The following is a 21267-nucleotide window of genomic DNA, read 5'->3' on the forward strand; positions in this document are numbered from 1 at the left end:
AATAAAATAAAATAAAATAAAATAAAATAAAATAAAATAAAATAAAAGAACTACTTTTCTGAAAAGAGAACTGAGATAATTTTAAAGTTTACTAGAGATAAATATTTTTTAGGTGTCCAACATTTGGTCTAGTGCACCTCTACCATTGCTCTTTTGCTGTTTGTTATCTGATTAACTCACAATGTGGCGATGATAAATCTGTTATTATTCCACTGGGCTTCCCTCTAAAAAATTCTCCAAATGATTTCTCACTGTTCTTGAAATAATAAACACCTGTGGTATTCAGTAAAAGGTGCATGCAGAAAGATTTCAAAGACTATGCAAAGCAGCCAAACAGCAACACGGCTGAAATAATTATTACTGTTCTTTGAAAGTTATTAGTCTTATAATTATACATATGTATATATATGTGTGTGTGTGTATTTATATTATATTTATATACATTTAAAGTGTTTTGCTACAAAAATGTTTTCTGGTAAATCCTTAACACCCCTATTAACTTATTTCTATATTAACTTATTTTTAGTGAAGCTTTGCAGACTTAAATTTGATTCTTCTTAAATATATATATATATACATATATATATTATGGAATGACTCATTTGAAATTCCTTTTTTACTTTTGATCCCGACTATCACAAAAGCAGCAAAATACTCTAGTGTTCTTTATTCTTAAGTCGAGGTGAGGAAAGGCTGCTTTTCATTTTGAAGAAGTATTTTTATCTTTATTTCATACTCCTGAAGTCAAGAGATCAGTGGAACTGTCCAGAGACAAGCTTCATTATTTTTCTTCCACTTGCAAGTCAGTGCTGGGCAGTAATATTTCCTATTCATCTAGAAAAAGAACTAAATTCTCTTCTAATCCTTTGTGTGAATATTTTGAAGAGTTATAGGACAATAGAATGGTTTATTATTATTATGCTTAGGAACATTTTGTCTTCTCCATCTTTCCAGATTATACAAGGACATCACAATTGTTTCAGATTATGCAATAGGTAAAAAACTGCTGGAAAAAAAAAAAAAAAAAAAAAAAAAACAATAAAAACAAATCACGTAATTTTGGTGGTCAATGGCTTTACGTCCAAGTGGAGGCCGGTGACGAGTGGTATACATTAGGGGTCTATCCTTGGACTGGTACTATTTATGTCTTTATCAACAACACAGACAATGGGATCAGGTGCACCCTCAGCAAATTTGCAGATGACACAAAGCTGAGTAGTGCAGTTGTTACGACAGAAGGAAGGGATGCCATCCAAAGGGTCCTGGGCAAGCTTGATAAGTGGGCGCATGAGAACATAATGAGGTTCAACAAGTCCAAGTGCAGGGTGCTGCACCTGGGCCAGGGCAATGCCAGACAGGAGTACAGACTGAGTGAAGAACTCACTGAGAGCAGCCCTGCAGAGAACTTGGGGATCTTAGGCTCGGCATGAGCTGGCAGTGTGCGCTTGCAGCCCAGAATGCCAACTGCATGCTGGGCTGCATCAACAGAGGTGTGAACAGCAGGTGGAGGGAGGTGATTGTCCCCCTCTACTCTGCCCTTGTGAGGCTCCACTTGGAGTGCTGTGTCCAGGTTTGGGGCACAAGATTTGTTAGAGTGGGTCCAGAGGAGGTCTACAAAGATAATCAAAGGGCAGGAGCCCCTCATATGAAAAAAGATTGAGAGAGATGGGGCTGTTCAGCCTGGAGAAGAGAAGGCTACAGGGTCTTCTCCCTGGGACTTCATCCCAATCTTTCAGTACATGAAGGGGACTTTAAAAAGATGGAGAACAACTCCTTGCTCAGTATGATATTGGCAAGATGATGGGGAATGGTTTTAAACTAAAAGAGGGGAGATTTAGATTAGAGGTTAGAAGGAAAAATTTCATTCAGAGGGTGGTGAGGTACTGGAACAAGTTTCCCAGAGAAGTTCTGGGTACCCTATTCCTAAAGGGTTCAACACCAGATTAGATGAGGCCCTGAGCAACCTGATCTAGTGAGTAGCATCCCTGCCTATGGCAAGGGTGTTGGAGTTAGGTGATCCTTAATGTCCCATCCAACCCAAGCCATTCTATGATTCTATGATCATTTTCACTTACAGAAATATGTCATCATTGACTCTATGTGTAAGGAGCGCTATGGAATTCTTTAGAACAATTCACACTTTAAGCACAAAAATACATTCCTTTAGCAGTTATTGTTATAGCAAAGAATACTTTTAGCTTTATGAAAGCACAAATAAAAACATATGAACATTGTATAACCATGTTGTTTCTTGAAAATGTGCCTTGTGGAGACACAAAAAGTAATAGTGAAACTTGGATGTATATGCTATGTGTATGTTAAGTGCTGTAAAACACAAACAAACAAACAAACAAAAAAGAAAACATAAAATATCTTGTAGCTGCCTTCAATTTGATATCTTACTGTCTATATTCACTTAGGCTGACAGATGTTATTTTTTCATGTTTTAGATCATTCTTATGATAACTTGTCTCTCTCTCTTATCTTCATCCCCCCAGCATTTTCCCCATCTGGATTCCAATTCCCCACTGGATTAAATGAAAGGTGATTACTCTTCACTTCTCACCTGTCAGGTTTACTGCTCCATTGTAATGCAGCAAACGGGAGAAAAGGCTAAACATTAGTTTATCAGGGTCAAACAAGTTAAACATGACAACAGCAAATACAAGGAATGCTGACTTACAGTAAGGATATATAACTAGCCTCTCCAAGAGGAAATGACAGCTCAGGCATCAAGGAATAAATGGAGGACACAGATTAAAACAAAAGAGAATTTTCTCCTGCTGAAAAAAACCATCTCTTTTAGAAATAGTCTGCAAAGTAATATCGCATCATCTTTTATCCAGAGAGACACTGGAGAATGAGCATTTAATTAGAGCTATAACAAGTTAACATTAAATTGATAAATAGCATTTAAGACATAAAGAGGTTCATCCTTACAGGGAAAAGAGATGAGAGGAGGGAAGAGAGGGAAGAGGAGAGTAGGGCATAATGAAGAAAGAGAAGGATTGAAAGGGAGAAGGAGAGATAAGGAAGTGAAGAACAAGGTTAAATATGTAAGATCATGTTTTAATTAAATTTAATTAAAAAATAGAGAAATAAGAAAACTTTTATTACTAAATTGTTTTACAAAACCAAGTACTAAAATAATAAGAAAAAAAAAAAAAGATACCTTGGAAAGCAAGGTAGTCATAAATATTTCTCAAATGAAGTACTATACACCTTTACACATGTTGAAGGAATAGCTTTTATGTGAGGACTAGAGTCATCCATATAGATCTGTAGTAAACTATGATCTACAGAGGTCATTTTAACAGTGAAAATTATGAGGTTCCATCATCATGTTCTACCATATACACTGTAAATATAGTGTTTGTCTCTATCTATTATTAAAAACCGGGTCTGCAAACTTTTTATATTCTGGAGTCAGCAATGACCAAATTAATCACACATTGTAAAAAAAAAGTCTTTATAGACTTTCACAGTCTTTATAGACTGTCCAGTTGTCACATGACAACCAGTTGCATCCCCCAGGGCTCAGTATTGGGTCCAGTTTTGTTTAACACTTTTATCAGTGATCTGGATGAGGGGATAAAGTGCACCCTCAGTAAACATGCAAATGATACTGTTAGGTGGGACCGTTGGTCTGCTTGAAGGGGGAAGACTCTGCAGAGGGATCTGCATAGAATAGGTCTATTGGCTGAGTCCAGTCACATGATATTGAATAAGTCTCCATGCCAGGTCCTGAGGTTCGGTCACAACAATCTGATGCAGCATTATATATTTAGGGAAGAGTGGCTGGAAAGTTGCCTTGTAGAAAAGAATCTGGTGGTACTGGCTAACAGAAGTCTGAACATGAACCAGCAAATTGCCCAGGTAGCCACAAAGGCCACATCAGAATTAGCATAGCCAGAAGGACTAGGAAAGTGATTACATACAAGGGTGTGCTGCATGGGTGAGACGGCACCTCTAGTACTGTGTTCAGTTTTGGGCCCTTCAGCACAAGACGTTCTATTGATTTATTTTCTTGTCTGTGCGTGCAGAGAAGAGCAACAAAAATGGCCAAGGGACCGGAAGACAAGTCCCCCTGCACCTCGAGTACTGTGTTCAGTTTTGGGCTCCTCACTACAAGAAGGACTTGGAGGTGCTCGAGCAAGTCCATAGAAGGGCAATGAAGCTGGTGAGGGGTATGGAGAACAAGTCTTACAAGGAGAGGCTGAGGAAGCTGGGATTGTTCAGTCTGGATCAGAGGAGGCTCAGGGGCGACCTTATCACACTCAATAGGTACCTTAAAGGAGGCTGTAGTGAGGTGGGGGTTGGTCTATTCTCCCACGGGCCTGGTGACAGGATGAGGGGGAATGGGCTAAAACTGCACCAGGGGAGGTTTAGGTTGGATATTAGGAAGAATTTATTTACTGAAAGGGTTGTTAGGCATTGGAATAGGCTGCCCAGGGAAGTGGTTGAGTCACCATCCCTGGAGGTTTTTAAAAGATGTTTAGATGTAGAGCTTAGGGATATGGTGTAGTGGAGGACTTGTTAGTGTTAGGTCAGAGGTTGGACTCAGGGATTGTGAAGTTTTCTTCCAACCTGAATTTTCACAGAAACTGTGAAAACCACAGTTTCTTCCAACTGTGATTCTGTGACAAGTGTTATGAGGAGCAGTTGAAGGAACTGGGGCTCTTTGGCCCAGAGAAGAAGAGGCTGAGGGGGCAGACCTCATTGCTCTCTACAACAACCTGAATGCAGGTAGTAGTGAGGAGGGTTGTGGTCCCCTTTCTCAGGCTAGGAGTGATCGGATATGAAGAAATGGCTCTCACATTTCAACAGTGGAGGTTTAGATTTGATAATAGGAAGAATTTCTTCACAGAGGGGGTCATTAAGCATTGGAATGAGCTGCCAAGTGAAGAGTACTTGTCTGTGGGAGGTATTTAAGAGATGTGTCACATGGTGCTAAGGGACGTGGTTCAGTGATGGGACTTGGTAGCTCAGCTTGATGGTTGGGCTTGATGATCTTGAAGGTTTTTTTCAACCGAAATAATTTTAAGAATCTATGACCATCACTTAAGATTCCCTCATCCTCATTTCTGTGCTCAATTTTTTTTTTTTTTTTTTTTTCCCCTTAGAAACATTTTTCTTCTTATATTTCAAGATTCAGAGTCCTCAAGTTCACTATGTCCAAAAGATTCAAACTTTGGCTCCTACATTCTGAACTAAGTAAAAAAAGCTGCACTTTATAAGAGCAAATAACACAAAGCCTGTCAAAAGAACTTTCATTTATTTTCTCTAAAAATGAAAAAAACACCCCACAAACAACACTGATCCAAGAAACATCTAGAATGAGGAACATTTTGCTCTTTATCAGTGAAAGGCTGAAATTAGAAAGCTTGTAATTTCTTAAATACAGTAAGAGCAACCACAGAAAGTCAAATATTACAGGGAAAAACAACAACAACAACAATCAAACAAACAAACAAAAAACATGAGAGAATACTTCAGGGGCATACACACTCTCTTTTTGGTATGACAGTTCCTGGGATATCCCCCAAAATTTCTAGAGTTCTTTAGCTGGGTTTCTAAATATCCAAATCCCCTGAATGTGTGTCACACATTCCAAAGTGAGTTGAAAGGATTTACCATGAGTTTGTATATGCTGTGCATTGCAGAATGGTAGTGCTTTATGAAAACCAGCTTGGGAAATAAACGGTGACTCAAATTAACAGTTCTCATAATATGCATTACCTCTAGAGGAGACTAGAATTCTGCACCATCTCTATGTCTAGTTAAGTGTTATCTTTCTTTGAGATTTTGCATACAAGTCTTACTATTTTATATTTTACTCCATACTTGAACCAGTGAAAAATATATTTTCTTGAGGACAATTACATGATGAAAAGGCAAGTGACATTTAATTGATTCTAAAATCCTAAATCTAATTGTTTAGATTTAAGTCTGACTGATAAAAGACCTGCCCCAAATTATTTTCTCCTTTCACTAAGACTTCAGGGTGGTATCATTGTTTCAATGTCAGAGAATTCTGTACTGGTCACTGGCCAGCCCAGCTTACTTTGCCAAGATATCAATTCCAGAAAGACAGGAAATTAAACTGTAACTTAGGATTTTATTATTATTGTTATTATTATTATTTTTAACCGTGAAAGGGTAGATGAACAATGAATCAGATCGTTCAAAGAGTTTCCATCCTTAGAGATACTGAAACTCACCTGAACCCTAAGAAACCTGCTGTAGCTGACTATGTTCTGAGCACGGGTAAGAACAGGCAATCTCCAGACTTGTGGCTCTGTGGTTCTGTGAGTCTATGAGCATTTTCACACACAGTACATTAATCACCTGCAGTTATGTTGGATATTATATTGCAGCTGTATCCAATGAGAACAAAAGGTATTTTATGAAATACCTTTTTACAAAAAGTAATTATATACCTATTTACAAAAGTAATTTCCCCCTTTATTACTGTAAAGTACTAAGCTGCAATGAACTTTTGGCTTTATTCTGATACATAATAAAAAAATCTTTCTATGCCATACCTTTGCTTTGAGCTTTGAAGAAGAGTAAATGTAGAGGCAATAACCTTTATATAAACTGACCAATAAAGGGTTCACTCAGGCATTTCTAGTCTTTGGGCAACTTAAATTTCCTTCACACCAACCCAGGCAAATTATCCACACTTTCTGCAATACCATCTGCTTTAAATGGGGGCAAGTCTTCTCCCCTTAAAATGATTATTTTAGAAATTTCAGTCATCTTTCCTCTCTGACTGAAACTAAAATGTAAAAGCAGTATTGTAAATCATGAGACAAACAATTCATATATATTTTTTTTTTTTTTCATAAAGGCTTCTTCCAACAAAGGGAATTAAACACGGTCCATCATTATTTCAGTTACTACCCTTCGCACCTCAAAAAATATGGTCATTTTCCAGGCATCTTCACATTGCCACATCCCTTGACCTCATTTTCTCTATTTCAGTATTTTTCACAGATGCTGTCATGGATTAGGCAGATGTCCTCTGACCTTTATTTTCCTCTGTACCCATCATATCTGTTGCAGTTATGCCCCTGTACATTCCAGAAATGTATTTTGAGAAATTCCTGTAGACATGGAAATTTCTCATTTTCTTACTTCTTACTGAAACTTTTTTTTTTTTAAAACAGTCCAAGTTTTACAGTCACAGTAATTCCCTCCAACATAGTTCATACAAAAAATATTTTTTGCTGTTGTCTCAAAAGTGTTAAACATCCCTGCTATCTCACCCAATTATTGCTGATCTACAGACATAAAGCTATCAAGATCTGGTGGTCTACATCCAGACTGCGTGATCTATGAAAAAATATTCTATTACATATTTCTTCCTTTTCAGAAATATAAGATTCCTGTAACGCCCTTAAAAACAAGAGCTTGCTCTGTTTCTGTCTCACTTTAGAATGGAGGATAGCTATGGTTCTCTTTGTGTTCTCATTGAGGTGGAAAAATACTTCTTACTCAAATTTTTAATACTGGATATATTGAACTTCAGTAATTCTCCAGTTACATAGTTGATTTATTTATAAAAAGTTTAAAGTCTGTTGATTTTTACAAAACCTATTGAGAATGAACTTGCTAAGCCATTTATCATTAGAAGAAGCTGATTTGACCATCTCCGTTGTATAAAGACTGCACTGACCCATTGTTGTATATCACTCTTCCTGTCTCCCCGCTAAACTCTGAAATAAATTGTACAGATACACTCACAAAATCTTATATTCTTATTTACTTTATCCCTTCCATCAGTTTAGTGAAGCAATTCAGATTTGTTAACGTGTCACTTTATACACCCTTCAGAATACCATGTCTCATGGTCAGCCTGTCTTAACTAGTTGAAATTATTTAAGGGACTGGGACCCACTAACAAAAAAGGAATCGTTGAATCCTAATTCATTTTTTTCATTGCAATCTCTTAATACGATTTTTTGTATGAATTTGCTTAACTGTGTCTAAATTAATAATCACAATAACATATGAAAAACTTGTCTTCTGCAAGCTGAAATCCAGAAGTGAAAGGTACCTTGATAACCTTTCCCACCACTTTTTTTTACCTGTCTTGTGTCCCTGCAAGATTTAATCACTACGAATTCAATGTAATGTTATAAAAGGCAGGATTATTTAACCATGAGTGGGTAGTGTACTATTGTGCATGTTAGAACATAGTGCTATTACCTTGACTGATAACAGTTTAGATTGTTCCCTTGTAATTACAAGGTCAAGTTATTTTAACAGAGTTGACCATTGCCTGGCAAAACTGCAATCATAATTTCTCAGAATGAATTTGCTAGGATGGTGCAATTTATCAATTTTCAGCTTAGAGCTGAAAACAGAAAAATAAATACATACATATGGAAATTTGACTGAATAGTTCTAGTACAAGTAGTAATTAATAGTTGTAAAATGTCTCCTATTTTCTATTCATGACATTTTATTCACACTACCTATGAATGAATTCTACCTGCTCATTTGTGCAATATGCTTATAATTTTTCAGCAGCAGAATTGAAAATTTTTATTATAGTTATATAAATGCAATCAATATTTCCAGAAACATTTACACATCTGCTTTATATGCCACTGTTTTGTAGGAAGTAGAAGTTTTACTTTTAGTACTCCAAAATAATCAGAAGCAGTATTTCACTTTTAGTATGTCTCAAATGACCAATTTTTGAAGTGACAGACTGGCACAAATAGAAGGTTCACTACTGTCTAATTGATTAGATTGGCTGGGAGAGTAGGCATTAATAGAAACCTTCAGGACAATGTAATATCTGCAATCAGCAAAATGTCTCCTATGCTTCTGCATGACTGCAAACCTAAAAAACACTCTTATAAATATATATCGTTTTGGAATCCAAAGCTAAGGTTGCCTCTGGACTAGTTTCTTTTTTATTATTTTTATTTTTTTACTTTTTCTTCCGCTGTTGAGCACAGAGTTTCACTTTCCAAAACCTGAAGACATCTCTCTATACACAATTTCAGAGGCATTTGGCTAGATGCACTTAGGGCAGAAAAAGTGTACAGGGTAGAATTTAAATATTTATAAGCAGCTAATAGTGTCATAGCCATTAGTTTTAGAAGACATACTCCATTTATGGAAATTATCCATAACGTACCCCTCCACCTACCAAAGACAGGGTCACAGGATCTTTATTCTATTCCCAAATTACTCTTTATCAATATGCTTCAAAAATGTATAAAGCACAAAATCTAAATACTAAAATCAACTTTGTAGTTTTTATTCAGTATTGACCCCTTTGAACTCATTTACACTGTAAAAGACTGCTTTGTATAAATTGATGTGTCATAGGGTTTTCATCTTGTACATTGCAAGGCTAAGGAAAATCCTTTGAGTAATATCAAAACTATGTCTGTGTCATACACAGTGAAATAAGTGTAAGTGAATTTTGATCAGATTGCAAGATTAGTAGAAAACAGCCACTGATATTTCTTTAATCTCTCAGTCCACAGATTCAAATTCAAAAAGATATACTGACAAATTAAGGCCAACTGTCAAAAGTGAAAACTCAGATTACTTGAGTGGAGATGAAAATCATATTTAACATCAGGCTGAATGTAATCCCTAATGTATTATTATTACACTTCTAAAGATATGTTCTAAAAAGTCAAATATGTGAATCTGTACATATTTATATTCAAGAACATTTTCTTCACAAACATACACAAAATGGAAAAAAAAATATGCGGAAATGGTAATAGAGTGTCATCAGGAGAAAAATATACTCATATAGCTGTTATTATTGGAAGCTTTCAGTCAGAAATCTACCAAAATATCTGCAGTGTTCTGGGAACCATTAATAAATACAACATTATCCCGACACAATGACAGTTACAATTGTAGTACAAATAATGTGGTGTGGAACAGCCCTATAAAATGGTCAGCATATCAGAAAACTATACATATGGTAAGAACACTAAAAGGTAAACTTACCTTTTATAAAGAAGTATAGCTATAACAATACAGATAATAAACACCACCGCAAGAACTGGTCCTACAACCCAGATCAAGCCTTCTTCCTCATCTGTAATTGGTTGAGGATCAAGATCCATTGACACAACAGGATCGGAATATGGGCTGGTTGCATACATGGTCTATATAAATAAAATAAATCTTGCTTAACAACAAATGAGATGCATTTAAAATAATAGCTATTACAGATCTAAAATAAATATACACAAAGTAGTGATGCAATGAACAAAGCAACAAAAAACTGCTATTTTTCTTCAAGCTAGGTGGTTCATAAACTTGCAAACTGAATAGTGAAAGATAGAAAAAAAAAACCTGCTACAATAAGAAACACTTTATATATAGCCTCTGCCTTTGGAGCAGCCAGAAAAAAATGCTATGGAGGGATACCAGTTTGAGCACTTACTACCTGTTCTCCAATAAACTGGATTTTACTTTTAATTTCCATTTACATTCATAGCCCCAAACTGTCTAGTATCTCTGTTTTGAACCTTTCTGATAGAGCACATTCAGAATTCTCCATCTCGCAGCCACTGTCTAAAAGCAAGTGAAGAACTTATGATTTATATTACAGATTCCAGGAAGCACTTATTTTCTTTACAAATAAAATTATGTACCCAAAAATATACAATTTGAAGCTACTTCCTCAGTGTATAATTAAGTAAACTCCATTGACATCAGAAAGCAATTGTAAGATTGCATACTGGAAGCATTTGACTAGAATTCAAATTATTGGTGCAATAGTTTCAAGTGGATGAGCAAGCAAATGTACCCGTCAGGTTAGGAACCAATTAGAAAGATACCATGTTACACCAAACTGCATGTTAAAATGTTAATGTGTATTGCAACAGTTCTCTCTCTCTCTCTCTCTCTCTCTCTCTCTCTCTCTCTCACTAGATTACATACCGTTAGATTAACTCGACCATAAAGGGACATCAGAACAAGATGAATTACATGAAGAGAGATGACAACTCATTATTTTGCTCACCTCAGGATTTTTCCTTGAATTATTTTCTTACTTTCTAACAATTCACTGATGAAGTTGTTAGGAAATTACTGTACCTAAAGAGGATTACTGTGTATGTCTCCAATTCAAATAATGAATGTCCAACACCAATATTCAATGGCAGTCTTAAGGCAGCAAAGGAACAAAGACATTGAGAAAGATGCTGCTGTGGAGTTCATGCCTCAGAACCTGTGCCAATGATCTCAAACAGCAGATAATTTAATTTGCAAAGGATCACAGAACAGCTAATAAAAGGTGATTCTTAGCTTTCAGTAACACAGAACTAACTCATCAAGGTGCACGCAGCATAGGTGAGTTCAAGGACTTAGCTGGAAATCGGCAAAGAAACACTTTAGAGATGCTTAAAAAAAACTTTTGTTTGGAAAATGGAATAAACACAGAAGAAATGTTTTGATTATTGTGGGAAGGTAATTTTGCATCTAAAAAATGGTTACTAACTTACAGATTCTGAGTGCTCCATTACAGCCAAGACAAAGAAGACATATTCTTGACCACTTTGCAGTTGCTTATTCTCAAAGCCACCATAATGCTTCTTATCCCCCAACGTGAATTCCGTGGGAAGAACTTCAAAGTGAGCTGCAATATATGGCTTTAGCTCGACTTCCCTCCCAAAACGAATGCTTCTGCGTTTCCTAGCTATCTCCTTAAGCAGCTTTACAAACAAGAAAAGGGAAAAAAGAGAGAGAAAGCAAGAACAGTAAACAGTTTTAAGGTAACTTATTGACAATGCAAGGAGAAAATGTAACACAATGTCTGTATCACTAAATCAGTTACTGCAAAATCTTTCTTGCCATCCTTGTTAAGATACAATGTAGTAATAATTGTACTGCCCATACTATAAGCACAGGACAACTAAATTAATTTTCAGTGTCTGATATTGTTTTGGGAGTAAATAAATAAATAAATAAAAGATAATAAAGTAATATATTTTCTCTGAAGAGAGGTATATGTATATTTTCTCTTTATATATTTATATGCATATTATATATGCATATGAAGTCAGCAATAATATTTTCTCCCTCCATATGAATATGAAAGGTACTTTCTTATTTCCCCGTACAATACAATGAAACTTATTAGGTCATATACTGTGATTATTTAAAAACCTCAAATAAAATAAAATAACATAAAATAAAATAAAATAAATAATAATAATAATAACAAAGTTGAAAAATATCCCAGTTATTGAAAAAATAATTTATAATACCTACTTTTATCTTTCTCTGGTAATTTTGAAATGCAAACTAATTAGTGTCAACCAGCAGTTGATGTACTTGTAGAAGTAAACATAAATAAACATATGCTGATACCTTTTATTTAATAATAATATGCAGAAATCTCTCTCTAACAGTTGTCATGAAGATCATCAAGCACTTTGGAAATAGTAAATTTCTAAAAATCTCAGTAAAAAGATTGCTTTCCAATTTACTTCATAAACAGTAAGTGAAGTGCAGAAAAGTTTGGGGGTGTTATAGGTAAATATATCTTCTATTCCAAATCTGAAAATGACTGCTATTTTTTTTCGTTAATAAATAAATAAAATAATCCATGAACCCTAAGAACTCTTTTCTACTGCTAGTCTAGGAAATTTTACCTACCACCTTACCATACACAGTTATACTTCAAGGTTTACACATTTATTCTGACTTCAAAATGTATTTTTTCTTTGTATTGCTAAACATTTCTTGTGATTAACAAAGCTAAAATATACATTAGCACACTTACAATGAGATTAAATGCTAGGCCCAAACTTGCAAAGCATATACTAATTAATGAAAGAACTGCAGCTATAATTCATTGATGAACAGCAGGTATAATTCATTGATGAATCATTTATTAAATCAGACAAATGCTTATTCAATACCCTTTATCACTTAAGATATACTGGTATACCACAAATATTAATCTTACAATGTGCCTGAAATTTTCCTGGGTGATTAGTGATGACTTCTGAGACTGCTCTACTGCTTTTCACTTATGAAACTTAAGCAGTTTCCTGCAGACTCAGGTTGTAATCATAAAATTTTCCAAGGTCATAGTTGTTTTAGTTGTTTCAGCACACAAACAGTTCTAATAAAATAATAATACACATTTCTTAGTTAGGAGGAGGAGACAAATCCCCATCACTAGTTCAGAGGTCAATAAAAAAGAGATTAAAATGTAATTTCCACTGTATATTTTCATTTCAGGGAATATGCTTAGTCAGGGAAGCTCTCTCTTAACTCTTTTCAGTATTAGGGCCTAGCTTAGCTAGGTTCTTCCCTTCTCCACATGGGATCTTGTGTTTTGCAAGTACCCAATTAATAATTCTGATGTAGATAAAACAATCTGCTATACACTTTGCTATTAAAATAGAAGCTTTTAACGCTGATTTTTTTGTCATTCCTTCTCATTGGAATTCATGCTTCAAACATGGTCTATAGATAGACATGGAATTAATCTGTACTTGAATTCAGCCTTCCTTAATTGAGGGCATTTAGATGACTCTATGCAGTCAACTACATTCCAGCTCTAATGCTGTGTCTATTCTCTGTTACAGAGATTTTCCAGTCATTTAACTCTGTCAAATCCCTTGCTCCAACACAAAAAATTATACATTGAAATGGATCCCCTGAGCAAAAAAAAGAACTTGCCAAAATTTTAGGTTAGAAATCATTATTCTTCACTGAAGGACTCTATTACAATCAGCAGTCCATGCTTCTCCTTCACTCAAACAGTTTCATTAGTAGTTAGAGTAAATGAATAGTATAAAAGCAATGGCTGAAGTAAACTGTAATATTAAGAAGATTTTCATTTAGTTGTTTTATTGAAGGTGTCTCTCTCTATCTGTAGGTAGCTTCCTACATCATGGGTAAAGTTACTGATGGCAGAACATGAGACAGATACCTATAAAGATTCTTCCAGGTTGCCACAGCCCTTAAAAAATTATGAAGAATCTTTTAGAAAGAAGGATGAGCTCAAACTACCCTAAGGTCTGCTGAAACACAAGGGTATATATGTAGAAAATAATGAAGTGTTATTAGTACTAACAAGAAGTCAGTAGCTGTAAGGAGCTAAGATAATTGAAGATAACAAGTGTTATTTTAATTTATGGGTATACTATCCCCTGGAATTTAAAGTCATTTGTGTGGCTACCTCAGAAAACCTCTTTATCTCATGTTTCCAGATCACATCATAATTACAATTTAGGTTTTAAATAACTCATTGTAAAATATCGGAATACTATGAAAATACTTCAATTAGATTGAGATGGAAAGAAGAAAAATGTTTGATTTTAATTATTTCTTGCCTTTTTAGTAGTAATAAAAAGTACATACATGTAACAGATAGGCAATGCTTAAATACATTGTTACTGTGGGCAAAATGATCAGAAAGTGAATTTTGGCTATGAATGCTAAAAGCTAATTAGCTTGTGTCAAACAAAATGTGTGTAAAAGGCAGATTTTTTCAAAGGTGGTTATTCATCACCTCAGGCCAGATAAACTTAGGTGTGTTTGTGTGGAGATAAAAAATTCATCTGTGACATTGATTACACATGACTGAATAGACCTCAAGTGAACCTGTGACCTCATTCATATTTCATATATAGATGAGGTTGTTGCCAAATATCATTACTTGCACATATATCCCCTGTGGTACTTTATATCAGAACTTCACTGAAATTATTAAATCGTTTTAGGACTTAACATGCAAGCTTATATTCAGTTTTTATTACTTACAAATTACAAAGTGATCCTACTTGATAATCCATTTGCAGTTCATAATATTTTGTTTATATTTAATTCATTCTCATGACATCTATTCAAAGACATGAGATCTCATAATATTTAAAATGAAGTGAAATTTTGAGTTAATAAAAAATGATTGTATCTCGAATAGCTATTTTCAGATACACAATACCTAGTACATTTTCTCATCTTTTAAGATTCTGGTGAAGTACTGGAACTGTTTGCCCAGAGAAGCTTTGGATGCCCCATCCGTGGAAGTGTTTAAGGCCAGGCTGGATGGGGCTTTGAGCAACCTGATCTAGTGGGAGGTGTCCAGACCCATGGCAGAGGGGTTGAAACCAGATTATCTTTAAGGTCCCTTCCAACTTAAACCATTCTATGATCCTATGATTTTCTAAAACAAGAAGAAGAACAGTCTTTTAAGTAAGAGAAACTGAGTGAGTGAGCATGAAATACAGCCACTGAGTGCTTTTGATTTTTTTTTTTTTTTGTCCCTACTAAGTAGTTACAGTATGTATCGGGGCAATTGCGAAAGATATATCAAGGGCTTTTTTTCTTTATCAGAAATAATTTTCATTTTCCAGTCAATGCATATCTTATTTCTTCCACCATTAATTCTACAATGTGGTCTCAATTATATCAGTTAGAGTGGGAAACAACCCATCCTGACCCAAATATTTCTGAAATAATAAATACTCTTTATCAAACTGTCTTACAGATTAATGCACCACAACTTACAGGATGATTAAAATGACCCTTTGCTATAGGAATCAGAAACACAAACCCATATAATTTAATTGACAACAAGTTCAAAGTCATCTGGCACCTACAATTAATCTGTTAATGCTGCTGAATGTGACTAGTCTTTGAATTTTAGAAGTGGGTGGTATATTAAACCAGTTTTCCATTACTGTATGCATCTTGACAGCTGAGTTTACTGTTTAACTGTATTTTATGTCATTCAGGACTACAATTATAAGCTGATGACATTTACAATCCAACTCTTTTAAAGGGGAGATATTAATGGATCAACACTGCCTTTGAATAAAATTGGATGACAACAGAGATGAAATTGGTCAAGAGGTAACACAGGATCCAATGGAACAGTCAATGGTGATGAGAATCATGCTTTCATTCAAACAATTCACTTTTTATGTCTTCTGATTGAGAATTCTCTTAAATCTAAATATTTTCTTCTTTGACTTTTCTAATCAGGAAAAAGACTACAGACTGACACACATTTGTCATGGTTATTGAAACAAATCTGTATTTAAAAGAGCTTTCTACAAGAGTGTTGGTTTGGTGAATGTATTTTTATTTGCCTTACATTTTGGTGCAAATATTGAAACTAATATCCAATTGGTCAATGGGAAGAGGGACAAAGAGCTGTGTCATTGCTTGCAGATAATTATCACTTTGCAATGATTGTATCATGGGAAGCATATTGAGGACTATCTATCTATCACAGAATGATAGGTTGAAAAAGACCTTCAAGATCATCAAGTCCAACCATCAAGCAGGGCTACCAAGTCCCATCACTAAACGACATCCCTTAATGCCACATTGACACGTCTCTTAGATACCTCTAGAGACAGGTACTCTAGCACTTCCCTTGGTAGCTCATTTCAATGCTTAATCACCCTCTCTGTGAAGAAATTCTTCCTAATGTCCAATCTAAACCTCCACTGTTGAAGAGAGTCACTTCCTCACATCTATCACTTGTCACCTGAGAAAAAAAGAATGGCACTGCTACCTCCATTGAGATAGTTGTAGAGAGTACTGAGGAGCCATGTTGAATGTCATATGATGTTGGATTGACCTTGTTAACTATGACTGAGGCAAGAAAGGTATTAAGTGGCATTGCCTTATCCTCATCTTTCATCACTACCTTATCCTCACATCCAATAAAGGATGGAGATTCTCCTTCAGCCTCCTTTTGCTGTTGATATATAATAAAAGCATTTTTATTGTCATTTGCTACACCAGCCAAATTGATTTCCACTTGGGCTTTGGATCCTCTAATTTTCTCCCTGCACAGATTGACAACAACTCTACAGTCCTTCTGAGTTTTCTGCCCCTTCTTCCAGAGCTCATAATCTATCTTTTTCTTCCTGAATTCCTGACTATATACTTGGTGAAGCATCTCTGTAACATAAATGTCCTGAATCCACCAAAAGAAGGAAGAATAGATAGAATCCAGTCAAAATATCATTTATCTAGGAGTAAAACAAACAAACAAACAAGCAAAAACAAATAAACAAATAACAAAAACAAAACCACTGACTTTCATGTCCTCTGTGTGAAGTGTAGAAATACTGTATATACGAATTACCATGGTATCCAAATGGGTTCAAAAATCCTAGACAGATGCAGCAACACTATATCTTTTGAGACAGGCTTTCATATGGGACTCTGAAAAGAACTTTACAATGATAAATACTAATATTATTCCAAATTTATAGATTGAGGGAAGTTAGAGTGAGTCACATTGTCATTCAGTAAAGTAGAAGACTGGACTTCATCCTGACACTAAACTTCCTGGATTGCTTATAGTATCAGTAATGGTAAACTCATCACTAGTGTTATTGGGCTTGCCACTGAGATGAAAATACTTCCACTCTTAAAAAAAATGTAAATTTATAGTGTCAAATGATGACACATTATTGTACTTTCTTACTTCATTCATTTCTGAGCACACACTGTCAGTAGAATGGAGAATAGTGTAAAATTTATCATCATCAGCATTACTGTATAGGAGAACCAGGTAAAGAAGGTCAAATGTTAAATTGCACTGCAGATTGCAATTTGAAATTTGCTACAGGCTTAGCAAACAGCCCACTAATGAACCAGACCTTTATTAGAGTTCACATAATTGGTGATTACACTTTTGCTGACAAGTCATTTCACCCCCTGCACTTTTGCATTATGCTTTACAATAGGAAAAGAATAAAATATTAATGCTAACAAAGATCAGACACTGTGTGCTTTATTGCAGCTTTATGTCTCTAATGTCCTCTAATTTAAGTAATTTGAACTTTGTTTCAGTCTGCATAGGCTAATTCAAATATAAATATAAAAATATCCTGACAACCAAAACTACTTAAGCTGGTGAGTTAAACACATTACTAATAAGATTGTTTCCTTAGTAAAGCAGAGAAAGACAATGAAAAGATATCGTACCTCATCTAGTTCCATTTCATCTGGACTTTCCCACTGCTTGATAAATTTTCCACGAGACCTCTTCAAAGGCACAATAACTATGTAATACCCTCTGCAAAGGAAACAGCAGGACAAAATCGAAGGTGAAGGAAAAGGAAAGAAGGAATAGATAAGTTAATGGACTATGTGTCTGTTCAGAGAGGCTCAGTAGACACTTGTACCATGCCACCTACAAACTGGGGGAAAAAAGTCACAAATCCAACCAACCAAAAAAAAAAGTTAACAAAAAAATCAACCCAATCCCCTAAATTGGAACATATTACCATATATTTAAAGATCAATTGTCATCCTATCTTCTGAGACTGTCATGTATAATAAGAATGGTAGGGTAACATATCATGCTTGTTGATGCAAATACTATTACAAACAGAAAATAAAGACGTCATACATTCCAGCTACATTATCTTTACTTTTGAGCATCATTCACTATCAGTTTTTCCTACTTTTTTTTTTTTTTGTATTTTTTTCACAGTCATAGTCACATGCTCTCTTTACAGCTGGGACTTCTAAATTATATATACCCTAAATTTTCCTCAAAAACCTTTTTTCTAAAAATATCTTGTCCCTGTTCTCCCTGCTCCCTCCTCCCTCTCGGGCGCTGCGCCCCCCCCCCCTCCACTCCCAGTAGTAGAATCACAACAGCAGGAAAACCAGGATGATATAATAAATGCCACACTTTTCAGGAAGTCAAGCATTCTACATCTCACAGGAGAGGGAAAGAAGCTGTTCTGTCTTGTTTCCAGTAACAAGCTCATTAAGAAGGTTTGTCTCTGACTCTCCATTATGGAAGATAATTTTACTGTCTCATGGCCCATCTTCTTCTCTTTCAGCGTGCCATTTTTTACAGCCTGTTCACGTTCTGTTGTAATGTCTATTCATTCTACCCACTAAACACTGTTGACATAAACTTAAGTAGTTAATGAAGGAGTCTAAAGGAAAGGAACTTGCCTTACAATTCACCAAAAACTAACTCAGTCTAAACAAACTTAATACATGGTCTTTGTCCCATACCAGTGCATGGCACCGGTCCATTTTAATGGTCTCTTCTTAATTAAAGCTACTTCCTCTAATAGAAATCCAACAAAAATCTGGATTTGTAACTGCTGTTTTAAATGCTTACATTCCTAACACTTAATAATGTTTAGAAATTGGAGAAATTTCTTTGTGGTTGAGCTCTAACACGAGGTGCTGGAATCAAGAAATGTAGACCACAGATTTGTAACTGTACAATGACACTACTGCCAAGATTTAAGCAAAATCTGAAGCAAGTATTCTTTATAGTAGCAATATGATAAATAATCTTTAACAGTCATTTCTTATTCTTTAAGAGTAAGTCTGGTTGAGCCCAGATTTTAAAGTTGAGTGCATATTAAAAAAAAAAAAAAAAAGTTTGGGTTTTTATCTTTTTTATTATTTTTATTTTATTAAATGTTACACATTTTTTGATAGTTTTATAAAACAAAACAAGACTAAAGTATCCATAATAAAATGAATTCTTGTTTCATTACAACCATCTGTTTTTTCAAATAAATAGTATTTTTCCCAAACATGTAATGGAGTAAAAAATATATTTCTCTTTCTCTCTGAGAGATTTTACAGCATCTTAAGTTAGCCAGAGCTGCAGAAATCTGCCAAACTTCCTCCTACTGTGAACTCCAAGACAAACAAAAAGGATATAAATAAACAAATCAATACAAGACTTAAAAAATAAAATAAAATAAAATAAAATAAAAAGTTATATTAGGGTACAAATTAGAATATTAAAATTTCTTTAATGCAGTAAAACTGTGACATAAATTCTTCTCTGTTGACTGTGTTCCCCCTTTTCAATACTCCCCCTCCCCCTGCCCCCCTGAGGTTGAGGTTCTGAATTTTGACATCTCCACAGATGGTCTGCCTGCTCCAAAATCAGGAGACAAAAGGTCTAGATTCTAGAACACAAGCCAAATAGTACCTTAGGAGCAGACTTATTAGACTTGGTGGCTGAAGAAATGTTCTGCTAAACATAATCAGATCTGATAAAAGTCTAGTTGATGACATTTTGAAACACTTTGAACTGAAATGTCTTGTTCCAACTAATAAATGCATCCTGTTATTTGGTTATTGCCAGTAGGTCACAGTTGCAGTACGCAGCTATTTTATACTAACTTTGGGGGGTGGGAGGGAAAGCTACAAAAACATGACAATGTAAAAGCAGTATGCCTGTTACTAACGAGTATTTTCTGTAAATCAGAGTGTCTTCTAGCAATCACTTATACTTGAAATATTTACATATATTTAAATGTTATCTGAAGACTCTAACTGTAGAAACCAGAACTGAAGATCAAATAAATAAAACTGCACTATTTTGTAACTTAATTTAGTCAAATAATTACTTGTCCTGATTTTCACAGGTGTAAACTGTCTTTCAGCCAGAGCAACCTAGATTTCTCTTAATTCTTGCCAAAACCAGAGGAAGGAAAAAGTAGTCCAATCGGTCAGCTTTACTGTAAATATAGTGAAAGAAAACATATGTCAGGGGAATTGTATTTATAGTCGTATCTCTCCCTCGATGTATTTACAAGGGAGAAACTATTAACTTCCTGAACTATCTTCATTTCCAATTAGTGTTAATACAAAACCAGATAACTGAGCAGCTACACTTGGCCATAGATCCCTATGCCACCTTATCCAAATTAGTCACCTCATAGAAAACAAAATCCTCTTCCAAAATCAACCCATACAATCAGTTAGACAGATTAGACTTCCTTCTACAACACTATCCTTTCCTCTACCACTAAACATGAAAACACTTCCAACATAAAAGGGAGGGTTTCACTCTGCGGTGGTCCTATTGCATAATTTTAACTTAAAATCCCATGTCTTCATTTTGTTTAGTTTCAAAGGGATTTACAGTATATTAATGTTTGCCTAGAAGGCAAAAACTTATTCTTTTAACTTGCTTAAACCTATCTTTAGGACTATTTTCTTCTAGCAAAAGATGATTTATTCATGTATATAATAACTACAACCTACACACCTTTTGTTTTTCAGGTTCATAGGAATTCATACAAAAAAAAATTGAGAATTGGCTCTGATATATCTTTCAGACATTGAAGACATCTGCTGGATGAACTGTAAAGTAGTCTTTTTTTTTTTTTTTAAAAAAAAAAAAAAAAAGAAAATGCTAACACCACTGTGCTCATACATTTTTATCAATCAATGATCATCCAGCATGTAAATGTTACTTTCATATTCTTTCACACTTCCTTCATGCAGGCCTCC

General features: G+C 34.9%; 1 protein-coding gene across 40 annotated transcripts in view; it reads right to left on the bottom strand.

Moving 5' to 3' along the window:
• The window catches only part of PTPRD (protein tyrosine phosphatase receptor type D), a 510118-nt gene that overhangs the window by 97160 nt on the left and 391691 nt on the right, over positions 1 to 21267 (bottom strand). For 21 of the 40 annotated variants that reach the window (XM_035309873.1, XM_035309872.1, XM_035309858.1 and 18 more), the window contains 4 exons: positions 17965 to 18055; positions 11499 to 11708; positions 9994 to 10154; positions 2567 to 2581 (listed from right to left, as the gene is read on the bottom strand). In XM_035309873.1, the coding sequence (XP_035165764.1) occupies positions 2567 to 2581; positions 9994 to 10154; positions 11499 to 11708; positions 17965 to 18055 (477 nt within the window). The remainder of the gene's footprint in view (positions 1 to 2566; positions 2582 to 9993; positions 10155 to 11498; positions 11709 to 17964; positions 18056 to 21267) is intronic. The other 19 variants (XM_035309867.1, XM_035309855.1, XM_035309846.1 and 16 more) reach the window with 2 other exon arrangements.

This window comes from Oxyura jamaicensis, chromosome Z (genome assembly GCF_011077185.1).
Source record: "Oxyura jamaicensis isolate SHBP4307 breed ruddy duck chromosome Z, BPBGC_Ojam_1.0, whole genome shotgun sequence".
Lineage (NCBI taxonomy): Eukaryota > Metazoa > Chordata > Aves > Anseriformes > Anatidae > Oxyura > Oxyura jamaicensis.